The sequence below is a fragment of the Chanos chanos genome, chromosome 5, assembly GCF_902362185.1.
Source record: "Chanos chanos chromosome 5, fChaCha1.1, whole genome shotgun sequence".
In the NCBI taxonomy this organism is placed as follows: Eukaryota; Metazoa; Chordata; class Actinopteri; order Gonorynchiformes; family Chanidae; genus Chanos; species Chanos chanos.
Genome location: NC_044499.1, coordinates 16,689,350 through 16,707,012, shown reverse-complemented (window position 1 = coordinate 16,707,012; position 17,663 = coordinate 16,689,350). Strand labels below are relative to the sequence as shown.

At 40.8% G+C, this 17,663-nt stretch overlaps 3 protein-coding genes across 3 annotated transcripts; 2 read left to right on the top strand and 1 right to left on the bottom strand.

The window, feature by feature from the left end:
• The first annotated feature begins 312 nt into the window (after positions 1-312).
• acadm (acyl-CoA dehydrogenase medium chain) lies at positions 313-4,126 on the top strand. Its single transcript, XM_030775195.1, has 12 exons — positions 313-417; positions 990-1,101; positions 1,196-1,293; positions 1,396-1,465; positions 1,567-1,667; positions 2,007-2,087; positions 2,218-2,348; positions 2,442-2,550; positions 2,685-2,825; positions 2,999-3,094; positions 3,339-3,587; positions 3,767-4,126. The coding sequence occupies exons 1-12, from the start codon at positions 403-405 to the stop codon at positions 3,836-3,838; spliced, it is 1,275 nt and encodes a 424-aa protein (XP_030631055.1). The 5' UTR covers positions 313-402; the 3' UTR covers positions 3,839-4,126.
• A 4,954-nt stretch (positions 4,127-9,080) lies between these two features.
• rabggtb (Rab geranylgeranyltransferase subunit beta) lies at positions 9,081-14,010 on the top strand. Its single transcript, XM_030774373.1, has 9 exons — positions 9,081-9,170; positions 9,905-10,012; positions 10,358-10,555; positions 10,749-10,854; positions 10,977-11,029; positions 11,183-11,293; positions 11,845-11,970; positions 12,312-12,461; positions 12,938-14,010. The coding sequence occupies exons 1-9, from the start codon at positions 9,168-9,170 to the stop codon at positions 13,076-13,078; spliced, it is 996 nt and encodes a 331-aa protein (XP_030630233.1). The 5' UTR covers positions 9,081-9,167; the 3' UTR covers positions 13,079-14,010.
• A 1,892-nt stretch (positions 14,011-15,902) lies between these two features.
• On the bottom strand, positions 15,903-17,173 carry LOC115812223 (ankyrin repeat and SOCS box protein 17-like). The gene is made up of 3 exons (XM_030774708.1): positions 16,791-17,173; positions 16,400-16,676; positions 15,903-16,109 (listed from the first exon to the last, which is right to left on the bottom strand). Exons 1-3 carry the CDS (start codon positions 17,171-17,173, stop codon positions 15,903-15,905), a joined length of 867 nt encoding a protein of 288 aa, XP_030630568.1.
• Between the last annotated feature and the right edge of the window lie 490 nt (positions 17,174-17,663).

Genomic DNA, 17,663 nt, shown 5'->3' with positions numbered 1-17,663 from the left:
AATTTTCAGTTTTGGAAGAACAAATATCAGAGGTGTCGAGTCACCGAACATTTATTTAATGAAACTCATTAAAAAGTTCAAAGAGCTTTAAAAGTTAACCAGGTGTAGATACTTAACTATTTATGATTCCTCGTGTTAACCTGAGATTTTTCTTAACACTGTACATACATTCTTAGCAAAGTTCTTCATAAATAACAGATTTGACGAATTTCAGAAATTTATGTTTATTCAATGTTATGGTTAGGTAACATGAAAGTAGGTCAAAAGTCAACGGGCCCGTGTAGGAGAAGCATGTGACATAAATACGCTCTTCTGATTGGCTACGTCCAGACTTCTTCAAGCGGACAAACATCATAATAGGGCATTCAAGGGTTTCAGAGCTAGTAGTGGAAATCAACGACAATGCTGGTAACGAAGGTAAATCTTTGAACTTACGTTACGTATTATTGAAAACTGTGCATTTACCAGTGCTCATGTACTTTTATGAACTGTGAATGAATTATATCACGCGATCTATAGCGACAAAAGAGCTTGTTAGGTTGCATAAGCTAACAATACGGATTGTCTAATGCTAAATAGTAGCGCAATAGGGCAGTGCAATTTTCGGGGGGGATTTAGGGTCGTTGTTTGATCTGTGAAATGACGCATGCTTTAGAAACCAGAGATCGCGTCCGTTTATTGTCCAGTGGAATGTGTCAGAAAACGATTCCAATCTTTAAGCTTCCCTATGTGCAGTACGCCTTGGTGACACCACACGCCCGTACCAAACGTTATTTTTAGGGGTACACTACAGCTTATTGATTTGTTTTGTTGTAGTTAGTCAACGTCAGATACGACTGTTCTTGTCGCTTACCTAAATATAGCTTTTGCCATTCAACCCAAGACCCAGATAAATATTATGGGTGGAGGAATGCCTCCTGGGCGGACCTTTATATTCGTACCTTGAACGACTGCACATAGGATGACGATGACGTTCAATGTACACACAGGCATTAAAGGCCGGTGCTCAGCTCGGGCTAAGGTTTCAGAGTACCGGTGCCGCAGCTAGCGCCAGAGCAGCGACCAGCACACTGAAGGCGTCCCAAGGAGGGTATTGCTTTGGTATGTAATAATCAGTTGCACGCCACTATGCATTATGTTGATATTCTCAGGTTTTGAAGGTTCACATTCATGTTCACATTCGTCTTTTCACTAGAACTGACCGATCAACAGAAGGAGTTCCAAGAGTTGGCCAGGAAGTTTGCCCGGGAGGAGATTATCCCAGCTGCCCCAACATATGATCGAAGCGGTGAAGTAAGTTTTTCTGCTTCAAAGTTAAATATTAACTTTCAATATTCTCCACATGATCTAAGTGATTTCTTACTTCTGTCCTCATGCCCTTCACTTTCTCTGCAGTATCCATTTCCAATCATCAAGAAAGCATGGGAGCTGGGTCTAATGAACTCTCACATTCCAGAGGACTGTGGTATGTAGTTATGCCTCTTAACAATTTCCCTTCATTCTCTTGGCTCAGAAAAGATTGTTGGCTGAGAAACATGGTTATTGATTATAATGACATGGTTGTAGGTGGAATGGGCCTCTCCATCTTCGATTCATGCCTCATCACAGAAGAACTTGCATATGGCTGCACTGGAGTCCAGACGGCCATCGAGGCAAACTCTCTCGGTGTAAGTTGGTGATTAATGCTCATGGTATAATTGTGACTTGGCTTCATGATGTTGAGGCGTTTTAATACTTTTATCATTATTGCAAGAGACTGCTACAAGCTCAGATAAAATTCATTGTGGTCAAGTCTGAAATGATGAATGTAAACATGTCTGTATGGTGATATCATTTATAGCACTGCTGAGACAACAGTTTAGTGCTTGACCCTATGTAGTTTCTTTTTAGTGTCAGTTTTATTCAAAAAGTCACTTTGTTTTGGAGAAAAAAAAATAATATCTGACAAACTAGAAAGTTATCTATAATATAAACTGCTGCTGCGTTTTTCTCCAATTGTTGCACAGCAAATGCCAGTCATTATTGCTGGTAATGATGCACAGAAGAAGAAGTACTTGGGCAGAATGGCCGAGGAACCTCTTATGTGTGTAAGTTTTTCCTTCTTTATTTGGGAAGAGTATCAGTGCTGCATCGCCAGCCTGTAGATGGGCTAGGCTGTCCTCACTGGTCAGTTATGTGATTTGTAATTAAAGGCCTTTTACGTGTTTTGATTGACAGGCATACTGTGTGACAGAGCCTGGGGCAGGCTCTGATGTGGCTGGGATCAGGACTCGTGCTGAGAAGAAAGGTGATGAGTACGTAGTCAATGGCCAGAAGATGTGGATCACCAATGGAGGGAAAGCAAATTGGTGTGTCTTTGCTTTATGATCTGCTTTTATATTACATGTACTGTTCAGTGCTTTCTGCATATGTAATTTTGATAATAATCATTATCTCCTCAGGTATTTTCTGCTGGCTCGCACAGACCCAGACCCTAAATGTCCTGCCAGCAAAGCTTTCACTGGCTTTGTCGTTGAAGCAGACACTCCAGGAATTCAAGTTGGCCGGAAGGTAAGGACGTACGAATACAAAGTGGAGCCTGTTGTTAAAGTGTTAAGATCGATTGAGTTTACGAAGTAATTACATTTGTTTACATCGTTCAGAATCAATGTAATAAGGTAAACACAGATCTCTTTTCTTCTCAGGAAATGAACATGGGCCAGAGATGCTCAGACACCAGGGGGATAGTATTTGAGGATGTGAGGATACCCAAGGAGAATGTTCTGATTGGTGAAGGAGCTGGCTTTAAGATTGCCATGGGGGCTTTTGATAAGACTAGACCACCGGTATGACTTTTTTGTTTGTTTTTTTCCCCTACACCACCTTTTCAGATTGGTTTACACAACCTCATCAGCGTGTCCACTGAAGGACTTACTGACAAAACAGAAACTTATTTGAAGAGTGGATTTGAATGACATGGTCATAGTCTCACTGTACTCGCATCATGTTTGTTATGAAGGTGGCTGCTGGGGCTACCGGCCTGGCACAGAGAGCTCTGGATGAGGCTACCAAGTATTCCCTGGAGAGAAAAACCTTTGGCAGGTTTATTGCAGAAGTAGGTGGCTCATAATGTTCTCACAAAAAAGTTGCATTTGATATATTGATCTGGATACTTTTGGTTTGCTAGTAGCACAAAAAACCTTTAATTAACATATCAGACATTTCAGCATATTCAGTTTAAATGCAGCATAGCATATATTATCTATAAAATACAGTATTTATAATATTTCAGCAGCTAGGGCTAGACTACTATTTATAGAACAGTTACTCAACTGTGCTTCACTGTCTTTTGTCCCTAGCACCAGGCAGTGTCATTCCTGCTTGCAGAGATGGCCATGAAGGTGGAGCTTGCTAGGATGGCCTATCAGAGGTCAGCCTGGGAGGTGGATCAGGGTCGCAGGAACACATACTATGCTTCCATTGCTAAGGCCTTTGCTGGAGACATTGCCAACCAGGTTGCTAGTGATGCTGTCCAAGTCTTTGGCGGGAATGGATTTAACAGTGAATACCCTGTGGAGAAACTGATGAGAGATGCAAAGATTTACCAGGTTTGGACTACAGTCACCTTTATCCAAAGTTTGAAAAAATTGTCTCCAGAGTAATTGCTAGATAATGTACCACCTTTCAGTTGTCAATGTTTTGTTATATTATTTGAAGTTATCTTGCTGATTTGGACTTTCAGTTTTTCAGAAAGAATGACTCATTTAAAAAACTTTTTCTTTCCCAGATTTATGAAGGAACTGCTCAAATCCAGAGACTTATCATCTCCCGTGAACATCTTGGAAAATTCAAGAGATGAACTTGGTTAACCCTGTCCTGCCTTTTATAGCACTTCTTCTGTTCAGAGACTTTTGTACATGTTAATGGTTATGATCAATACATCTCAGGATTAAAATACACAGAGCAAATGCCTTGCAGTTATCACATCTGCCTTGTTTTTTTTTCTGTTTTGTTCGGAGTAAAATGAACAATTAATGTTATTACAATGTTGTTGAACAAACTGATAACCATGGAATGTGTCATCCATTACTTTTTCTAACTTGTGCATCACCACATAGTTGAATAAATTGTGTAGTCTGGCAAGAAAGACTTGATTTGTTTCGTGTTTTGTCCTACCTACTGGTTGTGGTTGTCTCACCATGAAGCAACGAGAGATTGGAGTTGGAGAGTTTACTATTTCCATGCCAAACAATGTTATGCAGCTCACTTTGTGCAAGTTCCAGCTGTGAGATATTACTGTATTGTCATTTTGTTGTGCTGTCTCAGATTAGGGGATACTACCAAAATGATTGACTGACTAGACAGGAGGGCTGATGTAGTTAGTCCCCTTTTTCTTTTAAACTGACTGCATTTGGGGGACAAGTGGGAATATTCCAGAATCATTTTGGGTCTCAGTAAATGATACCTGGGCATAAAGTTTTTTCATATTTGAGAAGCACCAGGATTAATACCACTGGAAGGTTTAAAGACTTGTGCCTTGAGACCATTTGCTTAATTTCAGGGATTTTTCCAATTTGCCTGACAGTGAATGGTTAACTGGAAATCTATTCTTTTGTGCACTCAGTTTTCTTCTCCTAATCCCCAAAGACAACAGAGGCCTCCTACTAGTAAGTAAAACTGCAAAATTATTTACCTCCAATAACTGGCGCAGAGTAAACAAACAAATTACTTTAGTCAGCATATTCTCTTCCAAAACCTATTTTTCAGCTTATGAGTAACAAGGAGTCTTTGATGAATAGTAGTGATCCTCTTAAGGGACCATCTAACTAGTTATGTGGTGAGAAAATTGCTCAGGTGTAGTAAGATGAAAAGGAGATGTTATAACACAGCCTATTTGGGTTCAGCTTTGGGTGGGTCCTAATCAAGTTGGCAGTGTATTGTGTATGTGCACGTTCTTCAGGCTTAAGGCAGATATTCTCTTATCATGATTCCAAATCAAAATCAGCTTCCTCAAACCTATACCAGTCATTGCTGCTAATGTTTCTGTGTAAGCTCCTTCTTTTTTAGCTCCAGTTGTTCCTAGGAAGACCTTTGTTTCTCCTCTCTTTACATTTCTCAGAGGTCAGTTTCTTAATATATGGTTTAATTCTAAACTGTTAATTCTGTTGGCCTTTTCACTAGTGGATGTTTCTGGATCTATGCATTCTCTGAGCCATCAGTATCCTCTGAAGCAAAAAGCTGAGGATGCCACCATTTTTATAATAGCTCAGCTGGAACGACATGGCGTCATTCCCAAATGTACCTCCCCCACCAATTCTTCTGTGTGGCCTGTTTAAAAGCCAGATGGCTCATATCGCCTTACCATTGACTACATAGCCCTCAGATCTGTTACTGAGAAGAAGACACCCATAGTTGCTACCCCCTCTACTACCCTAACTGACCTTGGACCTTCTCATTGCTTCTTCTCTACATTAGATATTACAAATGGTTTCCAGTCTGTTCTTATTTGCCCTGAAGACCAGAAACACTTTGCCTTTACATGCAATGAGCAACAATATACTTGCAGCAGATTGCCCCAGAAGCATTGGGATTCCCCCTCTGTTTTTTACGATGTGGAGGCAGATGCACTTTAACCTTTTATCTGCCCCTTTCCCCCCTCTGTTAGTCTCCAATACTGTAATGATATTTCAATTGCATCTTCTAATGAGATCCATCTTATTTGTATTCTTTGTGGCATTCTATCTGCTCCAGGAAAATATGGTGTCCTCTTGTGTCCTAAAATGGCTTATCTATGTAAATCTGAGGTCACTTTCTTGAGCCAACGTATAGGCATGCACGGTAGAGCACTCTTGCCTGACCATGTTAAGGCTCTTTTATCCCAAACCTTCTACTGTCATTGACCTTCACTCTGTCACAGGCCTTCTAAACTACAATTGATCATATATTCCTGAATTTTCTGAAATTGATAAGCCCCTCGGGGGGGGGGGGGGGGGGTGACTCCCTGGTTCTTCCCCTGCTGAGTGGACCCTTTAGATAGTGAAACGTTGTCCACTCTGAAAACCACCCTTCATATCCAGACCCCAGAAAAATCCTTAAATGAGTGACGGCTTCAACCTGTGGACTCATGTTGGCCAATATGCATATAACTATGTCCTAGCACAATTGCAGTCTAGTGGACATATTGATGTTGTTGGATATCACACCTCCGTAATCCTGGCATCCACAAAAGGGCAACTGGACTCCTTCTTGGCTTTGGACTGTGCTAAATGGAGCCTGAAAGAAACTGATCTGCATACTCCACTCAAGCTGCTCAGTAACACTTCTACAAAAACAATCTTTGGTCAACACCATACTCCCTGGCAATCTGTTCTTTTTTCTCCCAGCATATCTGTAACTGCTGACCAGTGTGTAAATCTAATGCCATTCACCACAAAATAGTAATATTACAGACAATGAAACTGTGTCTTAATGTGCACAAACCTTAAGGAATGACAATGTACATTTACTGGTCACAGTTAATCTGCTGATGCCCATGCTACATGGAACTCTGTAGTGGATAAAGCTGCTAAAATGGCCACTGAAATGTCAGAATGGCACCCAGTTCATGGCAGAACTGCCTCTAAGGAGGAAATTCTACCATATTACTCCCCAAAGACCCTGAGGAGATCCAGGTATGGAAAGCACTAGATGTTGAACTAGATGAAGAAGAGGGCCCATGGGAGGTCAGTGTCAGGGTGGTAGTGCCAACAGCTCATGCAAATGAGTTAACTGATCTTTGCCACCAGACTGGTCACTCTGGAGTCACCAAAACATTACATCTACTGGGGCAAACTTGGCTCTGGCCCAATCAGTAAACTGACGATGAAGAGCAAATATCTAGATTCCTCTTTTGCCTCAAAACAAAGCTTTCTAATAGTGGAACTAAAATCTCAATTGGGTCCTTGCCTAACAGTGGTGGTTATCAATATTGTACTGGTCATATTTGATCTCTTCTCTTGCTGAGTGGGAGCTTTCCCTCATAGAACAACTACTGCAGAGAAGATTGCTGAGATCTCCTTATCTGAAATATTTGCTCAGTGGGGAATTCCATATCAGACTGATAGCAATCAGGGAGCATATTTTACCAGAAAGGTTCTTAAATCTGCGATGTAGGAGTTAGATATCAAACAAAAGTTCCATATCCCATACCACCCCCAAAGCAATAGAGCTGTCAAATCTCAAAACGAATCATTAAAGGCAGACCACTGGGTGCTATTAGACTATTATGAAGGATTATGGTCTACACACCTACCCACTGTATTATTAGCCCTTTTCAGCAAGCCAAACTGTGCATTAGGCCTTTGAAGTTTTAAAATTTTATTTGAGCATTGTATGCACTTACTGTATGATGCTCCTTTGACTCATACTGAACCAGCTGGTTCAATAAAAGACACCCCCCCAAAATATCTTAAAATTCTATACAAGGGCCTTAAGGACAAACATGTTCAAGCCTTAAGTCAACCAAATCTTAAAGATTCAAGTAATGCTGCATACAGTCTCACATGCTCCCCAAAGTTTAAAGTATGAGATTCTGTTAGGCTTAAAAGAGAAGCTAATCTTGCTTCTCTGTCTTCCAAATTTGATGGTCCTTACCAAGTCCTCGATGTGTTTTTCATCCGCCCTTATTGAGTTTGCCCCTTGACAAACTTGATGGTAACACCGTCTTAACTAAAACCCATTTCTGCTCGCTCTACTAACAATGCTAATGAGAACAATGTCTGTGCTGTGTTTACTGTCATGTTGTATTGTTATGTGTGTTAGGCTGACGGATGAATGGGCCCCGTCTCCGATGCATCGCTTCTGAACCATCCATGAGTGCAAGTTCTACACTGGCTCCCCATTATCATGCATCTTATAAGGAGTCTATGAATCTTAAAAGATTGTTGAAGATTCAACACTGCGAGATAAAGTGCAACTAACTTCTCTCTTGCAAGCCTACACTACTGGACCGAGGCTTGGAAGGATTCTAGCCAGTTAGAAGAAAGACAAATTCCTGAGTGTATGGTCCTAGGGCACAGTAAAGTATACACCAGCGATCATCAGCACTAAGTCTATGGAAACATCATAACTTCACATTCTGGTGTCATAATTTTTGTACCATATTTTAAACAAAATTCATAATTACTTAATGTACAAATAATCAATCATATATTACAGAGGTTTACCTGAGTCATCAGATTATGGTATTTGCACTATTATTTCTGCTTATCATCAGTCTTCTATTGAGTCCTATGACTAATCATCAATAGTTAAATGAATTGTTAGACAAAGCCTGCAATTTATTATACAGATCAATTTATATTGTGCGAATGTGTGTGTACATACTCTTATGAAATATGTTATTTTGTTATACATTTTGATCTCTGTTTTTCTCCTTTTTTCCGTCTCTCTCTTATTTACACTGTGCCTTGTCAGTTTCCAATTTCCACTGACCGCAGCTTGCTTCTTAGTGAGCAAGGTTAAGGTGATATGACATGGTCTACTGATGACTAGTTTGTACTTGTTATAACTGGTTCAATCCGATATGGCTGACAGAAAGTGGTCGTCAGTGTCAGAGGTTGCCCCCCCCCCCCCCGCCGATGCTACATGTGTTAATAGGCTGAACGCACCTGTCTTGGAATATGATTAACTTAAACACATCCTGATTGGTTGTATAACTTTCGTCTGCCCAGATATGTCATTACATAATAAGTACTGTCACTGGTTTAATCAGCTATGCAGCTGCTATGTTTATATTTACGACACGCCTCTGTCTTAGAATATAACTGTGAATGGATTTTTGCCTATGTTATCTCTTCGCTCCCGTGTGGCCACAACTTTTCTCTTTTGATAATAAAAATACTCTCTCCACAATAGACATTAGACGAGTAAGACAAATCTCCGTGTTCGATCTTCAGTGCACCATACTTACCTATAAATGATGACATCGCAAATATTTCTTGTACAGTGAATGTGGTATCAAACTCAAAGTAATTTATGTAGTGTAACATGTAAGGTTTACTGACGAAGAACCCCAAACTGCCACCTAATTACAAGTAGGGCCAACCTGTTTGACCCTACACTCGATCCGTACAGTTATGATGCATTCCGAATGATGACGTTCCAAGTGTGCGACTTGAGATAAGCGACAACTCGGCATCGCCTACGGAATGGTACTGAGAAATATTATTGCAGTATTTTAAGTAGTTGTGTTTTATGTACAGTTGTCACATCATATTGAATGTACATGTACTAGATGTGCCATACTGAGATTTGTTAAAAGCGAGCAATTGCTTATTATTGAATGTGTTGCAAAGACTCTTAACTAATTAACACAGAGGAAATGCTTGCTAACTGTCCAGTGGCCAGTTGATGAGTATAGGTTGTTCAGTTAGCTAACTGGTAAAGTTCTGGTTTTTGTAGATGATGTTCTTAATTTAAATGGACTTCAGAACGTCGCCGTTAGCCGGTTAATCAATGCTTGGAATTACCCCTAAAACAACAAAAATCCAAGTCGAACCTTTAGCCATGCTTGTGGGGGAAAATAAATGTTACCAACAGTTCAAATTCCACGACGCTAAGTTCTTCTGAAATACGGCTTTATTGTTTTTCTGTTTGACTGTCTGTCAGCCATGTCTCTGTCGATTGAAACTAAACTTGCAGCATAGCCATAGTACTATAGACTGGTTTATACTAACGAAACAGATTCATATCATTGCTTCTGAACAATAAGGTGTAATTGTGTCTGTTTAAAATGTCTGCTCTCTCCGGGTTACATATTTGACTAACCGACTATTTACCAAATAATTGTGACATGCCACACGGTTTGGGCAGGTCAGTGTCCAAAGTGACATATCAGAGTCAACTGAAAGCGGGTAATTCTCTTTGTAACCTCCTTTGTATTAAGGGGACCCAAGTAAAAGATGTGATCATCAAACCTGATGCTCCCACCACACTTCTTCTGGACAAACATGCAGACTACATTGCTGCTTATGGCTCCAAGAAAGATGACTATGTAAGTTTGTGAGCAAGCAAGGAAGTGGCTTGATTCATGAGTTATTTTTTCCTAGTCTGTCAAGCTCAATTATCAGAGCCTGTGTATGCAGTTGCCTTGTGCTTTCTTTTACCGGCACTGAGGGAAATGCTCAAGGAAGAGCATAACTGTATTATGTTGCCCAGAAAGATAGAAATGAACTTTTTGAATTTATTGAAACCAACACCCTCAGTAAACTTACCAGCATGTTACTCCTGCATTATTTCTGCTTAAGCATGCATTGGTCAACTGCATTCTGTCCAGGTTAGTGTAACAAAAATCTCTATGCATCTCATAGAACAATGTCGTGTGTCTTCTCCTCCTCAGGAATACACTCTGTCAGAATACTTAAGAATGAGTGGCATTTACTGGGGCCTGACTGTAATGGATCTGATGGGCCAGTTGGGCCGCATGAACAGGGATGAGATCATAGAGTTTATCAAGTCTTGTCAACACGAGTGTGGAGGCATCAGTGCAAGCATCGGCCATGACCCTCATCTGCTCTACACACTCAGTGCTGTGCAGGTCATACATTCTCCCTTCACCTCAGCCTCCTGCACCGTCAATCCTCCATCCTCTACAGATCTTAACAGTAACAGTCTCAGTTGTGAATTGTCGTGCTGCAATGGCATTTTCTCTTTTATTTTAAAACATGATTGTACGTAGTCAAGTAGAATTAATGTTGTTTTATTTTATTTTTCCTACTGCACGTTTCCAGATCCTTACACTGTATGATTGTGTAAATGTGATTGATGTGGACAAAGTGGTGGAGTATGTGAGGGCACTACAGCAGGAGGATGGCTCGTTTGCAGGGGATAAATGGGGTATGGAGATGGCGCTTACACAGCCATAATGTTTTTTTTTGGTTTTTCAAAAATGAAATGGATTTAGCTTTTGTGCAATCTCGTTTAAACTCTCTTAATTTCTGTTGATTTTATCTTTGCAGGTGAAATAGATACGAGATTTTCCTTTTGTGCAGTTGCAACACTAGCATTGTTGGTATGATTTTACTGTTTTGATCTTATTATTGGTAAAGAATATGAAAATAAGCTTGTGACATACATACATAACGTTTTACAGTTTAATTATGGTGAGTTGTATATAGATTATTTATGGTATAATTGAGTTGTCTCTGTGATGGTTTTACTTTAGGGCCGACTGGATGCTATTAATGTAGACAAGGCTGTGGAGTTTGTCCTCTCGTGTATGAACTTTGATGGAGGCTTTGGCTGTAGGCCTGGATCAGAGTCGCATGCCGGTCAGGTAAATGCTCCTCACTCAGGCTTCATTTTAGCTCTCAGTTAGGGGTCGAGTGATTACTGCTCAGGCCAATGACTGCAGCCAATTTTTTGAGTATTTCCAATCATCGAAGAAGTCATTTCGACTGATATAAAACAAAATGGTCCATTTTTACGTGATGCATGCGCTACTATGAGGCAGGCATTACCTCTCTGAAAGGTGCAATTTTGTAGTCTGGCTCAATGTCCCACTCATAGAATTGTCAGATCGATTGAATTGTGGACAATGACAAGTAAATAGCCAATCAGCACTCTTCCTCGAATGAGGGAGAGAAGGGGGAAACAGAGGCTCTGAGAAGCATTTTCCTTCCACACCAAGTGGAAACATAGAGCTCGGGCAGTACCTAGCAAAAAAAGCATGTTAAAAAGTTACAAAAGTCACTTCAAATCGTATTTTCGTGCACTTACTGTCGTTATTTGCCCTGGGAGCACTGTACTTGTCGCCCCATACTGTCTACATTATAGTTCTGTTGAATAGACCAGGTTTCATGAGTGACTTGTTTCTTCTGCATGCAGATTTACTGTTGCACAGGTTTCCTGTCCGTCACAGGGCAGCTCCACCAGGTCAATGCTGATCTGCTAGGTTGGTGGCTGTGTGAGAGACAGCTACCGTCTGGAGGCCTCAATGGACGACCCGAAAAGGTAACTTTAGCACCACTGCTGTATTATTATGTAATGTAGTTTTGGCAGTTATTTTACTGGAGGGCCATACTCCAGCAGGACTTCATCCCAGTCATCCTAATTCAACAAATCTGAATCTAAAATTCAAAGACTCAGCGGTGAAATGCTGAATAAACTGTATTTGTGAGAGGTTTGAACAACTGTATTTGAGCGAGAGAAGTTGGAGAACACAGGTTATGTAAGTGAACTCATCTCCCTCCTCAGTGCCAAGTGTCTGTCAGAATAGCAACAAATTTAATTTCAGTCTCTTACATGATGACAGCACCTTAGGGATGAATTTCACTTTATCTCCTCTCTTTCAGTTGCCTGATGTCTGTTACTCCTGGTGGGTCCTTGCCTCACTGAAAATCATTGGCAGAATTCATTGGATAGATAAAATGAAACTGCGCATGTTTATACTGGCCTGTCAGGACGAGGAAACCGGAGGCTTTGCTGATAGGCCAGGAGACATGGCAAGTTCATTCAGATCACATTCATCATCTCATTATTACGTTTTATTTACATTTTAATAGTCTACATTTATCATTACTGTGATGGATAGTTTGTCAGGGTTTGGGCAAGTTTTCACAATCCACAGAATCTACAGAAGGAGAAAACTATAGCAAAAGCAGCTCTCACCTTGACTGTACTACTTCAGGTGACTTATGAACTTGTGATGACAGAGGTCATAGAAATTCTCTTATTTTAACTTTAGACTGCTAGGTGGTTGTCCAAGAAAATCGTGGACAGAAATGTTTGCTACCTTGATTTGGACAATCGCTGTTTTGGGGTTGGAGTGTGGCCAAGGGCCTTTTTTTTTTAACATAACTGAGCCTCCTTTAGATGTTTTCTCTCCAAACAGATGAATAATGTTAACTTTCCCCTCACTTTTTTGACAACGAGCCATGTCCTCACTAGCATCCTTCTCGTCTCTGTTCCTTCCGTCCAGGTGGACCCGTTCCACACTCTGTTTGGTGTGGCAGGGTTATCCCTGCTGGGAGACGAGCAGATTAAAGCAGTGAACCCTGTCTTCTGTATGCCTGAAGATGTGCTTCAGAGGATTGGCCTCCAGCCAGAACTTTTGAGCTAAGCGGCTCCGCTCAGCCTGTCCTGTCCTGCCCTGGGCCTTGAGTAACATGAAAATTTTGTCATAGTTCAGGATCCCAGCACCAAGGGGAAAGCACTGGATATAAGTGTCAGTATGGCTGTTATCACTAAAAAAAAAAAAAAGTTAGGCACACAGTATAGAGGGACCAGTGACTGCTGGGATGGTTTAAAAAAAAAAAAAGACACTTGATGTTGAGTCCCTTGGCATTGACAGGAGCACTGTAGTCTTTCTTATGTCAGGTCTGTATGTGTCACTACAGAGAACTTGTCTGTGATATGGTGTGTATGGGTTTACATCCCTTGAGTATGTATCACCTGATCACAACCATATTTCATTTCCTAATTTAAAACCTCACTGTGTTTTTAGAGTTGCAGCAGAAGAATACTGAATCTAAAGAAGTGTTCAGTATATTTACCACAGCAATATTTAACACCACTTCAGGAATCTGAGCAAACGGCATGCATTTGTATTCGTGTACACCGGGAAAAGGTTTAGTATATATGTTAATGCATTTTCTCATAGTAACACATATCCAGCCCACATACTAGTCATGCTAAACATGATACTGGTTTTAAGTACACCTTATCAAAAATGACCTTCAACACTGGACATTTTTAGTGGAACTGTGTTCTTTATGCCCTGTTTCAGTGTATCACCATGAATAGTTCACTTTACAAAATGCAATAGAAATTTCCCATTGTGTGGTTCAGAACTAAACAGAACGGCCTAGAACCAGGTCACGGAGCTAAGCACCCTGTGTGATCACCTTCTCATATGCACTGTATAGTACTTTTTAAAGAAGGACTGAGATTGGGTGTAGTGTTTCTGTCTGGGTCTGTTTTGTAATTCTGAATCGTACCTAAGTATGTTTCCAGTTTTGAAGGCTGTATCTTCCAACATGTTTGGCGTTTCGAGAGAAAATAAATGTATTAGTGATTACTGAAATTTAAGTATTGCGTCTTTGTGTTGTGTGGGTGTTTTGTGCGTTTGTGTGATAAATCTTATCCAGAGAACATGACAACTGTCATTATCATTGAGTATTTCAGACTAATGCTTAGCCTAATCTTTTTCACTAAGACTTCACTAAAACGATATTGATCTTTGGAGCTTTTAATGAACCGAGAGAATTGTTTAGAGATGATGTCGCTTGAGCATATTGTATATGGGAACAGCAGTTTGTCACTGATTGGACAAATGAGTTCTCTCCCGATGATCCAGGAAGATCTCGCTTTGAAAGATGAGATGATGTCAGATGCGCTGCTTTATTATGCCTCTGTTCTCCCTGAGGGAAAGTGCCTTCATTATGATCACAGCCTCAGTGAGGGGCCTGTTCTTCACCTCCTTTTGCGCTACACAGATGTAGCTGACATAGGCATTTTTCAACATTATACTTTTCACCACTGAAATAAGTTATTGACAACGATCCCTGTGATGAGAGGTGTCCCTCCAGACCGTCCTTACAAATTCAAACTTTCCTTAAAGTAAAAATCTTAATCTTGAGTGAAGATGTGTCATAGGATTTCATCAAGACTTCATTTACCTCATACTTTCTCTCAAGACGCATAAATATTATTACCATTCCAGGGGTTTTAATTTCATATTCCTGCAAGCGTATATTCTGTGACACAATATTGCCATACCATTTTATGCTGTTTGGAAAACCTGACAGGTTATAGGCAGCGTGGCAGGGGCTTCTGGGAAGGAGAAATAACGACCTGTGATGTGTGTTGTGTAAAGACTGTGGGGAAGCAGTAATCTTCAGGCCTCTGACAGTGCCACTGAGACAAACATGATGGTTGTTAGGCTACACTGAAACCCCACAGGCTCTCATTAGAATCTGCTCAGACATGGGGGGATATGAGGCAAAGATCTGGCACCAAAGCTCACTTGCATTTGTTTTGATCCAGCAAAACCTCCTGCACCCCTCCCACACGTTTTCTTTGAATTATTTCATCATTCCGCGAATGTCTCAAACAATAAGCAAAGATACTATGAACACTGCACAATTCAAACACTATAAACGTCAAATGCAACATTTGAGCCAAGTTTTGCATACCCTTTTGTACCTATGCTAATGCTATGCTAATTTGTGTTCATGCTGTACTGTTTTCTCAACCCATGGAAATACAGGGTTACCACTGAAAATGTTTCAGAAGTTAAGAGGCAGTGTAAAGTTACATTTGCAGTAGACAATGCACTGAGTAAATTACAGAGGGAGCCAGAATCGCATCCACTATTTACTCAAATGGAGCACAGAATCTCACTGGAACTCTAAAAGGTCAGATTGTGTGCCATAGAAAATGCTGTGCTAACATTTCCAATTTAAAATAAAGAGTAGACACACACAGAAAATTAATAAAAATAAAACATGTAATGTACAAAAATTATTTTTGTCCTATTTTCACAAATTCAGGTGCAGTAGGCTGCTCTGTTTTAGTAAATAGGTTTTTCCTTAAATAGCTACCTACTGGGGAGATGTCAACACTCTAAATGTTGAGTACAACAATAAAGCCATAATCAGTTATTCACTATACTAATAAATGCTTATTTGACAGTTTGGGCTGAATTTTTTGAGGAACTGGGGCCTCTCCATCTGTTTGGGATGGTCTCCCATCTGAGATATTCAGAGCACTACCAGTTACGTCAACCTTGCAGAAGATTTTACTGTTTGGGACCCACAGCTCTCCACAGCAATGCTCCGTTAATCACACTCCCAAATGACATTGCTAAAAGAGAGATTACTGTAGACATGGATTATTCAATTAGCAGCCTGAGGTTCCGCACTTCCTGTGGCGAGGAAAAGCTGTCAGTATTCCAAGTTTAGGTAGTCCTGCAGACGTGTGGGCAGAGGCAACCGCTTAATGCCATCAGGCAGACAGCCCCTAATCAGCAGGCGCCGTCGCAGCGTCGTTCTGCAGAGGTGAGTTAACTCGCATGGCTCCAAGTACCGGCTCACTGGAATATGGTCTCTCCAGTCCTTAATCAGGGGTGTCTGGCCATATATGATCTGCATCTGAGGAGGGTACTTGAACTAAGTCATGTTCTACCATAGATAAACGTAACGTTAGCATCTGCAGTCTGCCTTCTACCCACTACGCTCCTCGGTCAAGTAGCTATTTTGTGTTGTCTAGTTCACAAAAAAAAACTCTTCGTCTGTAATTCAGATCGTAATAGCTGGATCTGATCTGCCAAAAGTACTCACCGAATTGATGCTTTTCCGCTCAGGAAACAATTTTCATATTTGGATACATGTGCTTGTCATGTGCCTTAACTTTTTTCTGAGCTGGCTCAAGAGTCCCTCACCTCAATATCTGTTATGGAGATGTAGGTGAGCACCCTGAAACAAAGGGTCAGGCACTCATGGACGTCTTGGATAATGGCTGTGTAGTTTAATGCATCATGCTCCCTCAAACGGCGAAAGCTGAAGAGGATACAGACGATGATGAAGGAAGGTCTTCTCTCACGCTCTAACATTCCATACTGCAGCAGGACTTTGAGAACGTCACTCTGCTGATACTGAGCCAAAAACATGACTGGGGTCAAACCACTCAGAGTGCCTGGGCCGTAGATAGGGGTGAACCTAAAGGCAGAGCAGTTGTTTCCCAAAATCATTTCCACAATAGTCCCCACTAGATGGTAATTAAAGGTATGTAGTCTGCTTATTGTAATGACTTCAGTCTTCTGCAATGTTTACCTTTGTGCAATGGTCAAATTATAGGTTTGGTCCTGCAAATATACAGATGTCCTCTCCATCAGCCTTCTAACGGTGCTCGCGTTTTCCCTGCGCGCAACCATCCAGAACAGAATAGTACTGGTGCAAACGTGAGTGAATTCGTTGAAGAACGGGATCTCTTGGGGTAAATGAGTAGTTTTAGCAAACTTAATGAAGTCTGATATGAACAAATCAAATTCCTCGGCGGTCGCATTGCGCAAGATTCTGCTCAATGTTTTGAAGATCTGATAGCCATCATGACCCCATTGCACTGGAAACGGGTAGAGCGGTTTCCTAGTAACACGCCGTACCAAAGAAAGAAATATATTTCCCCCAGAACTCTGATCATCTTCAGTATCCGACATTACTGTGCTGAGGTGACTCAACCACAACCACATGCTTTTTTTTTCATTGTTCGTTCATTGTTGCGTAGACCTAAGTGGGTTCATTGGACCTTAACGTCACAGTTAATGCTCGTAAAACTTTCCAGTTTGTCCCAATGAGTTAGTTTCAGTTTTGTCTCGCTGATTATCAATACTGTGCTTTTGAAGTTTCTGTAAAAATTCAGATATTTTCCCACTCAACTCTCTTTGATGTTCTTTTTCAATATATTTAAAATTTCTGGTTTTATTGTGCTCCTGAACGAGTTCTTGAAGGGTTTGCTGAATTACAGACTTAGACATCATACAGTGGACTTTGTCTTTGGTGCCGAAATTCTTTGGAATGTAAGTTATAGTACGGCCGTTGGTGTATGGTAATTTTTGGTCAAACGTGTGGGTCATCGTTGGAGCTGCCTCAGAGCTTATCTTCTTATCTGCCCTTATGTTAGTTGTTTTTGGACCCGCTGTTCCCTGA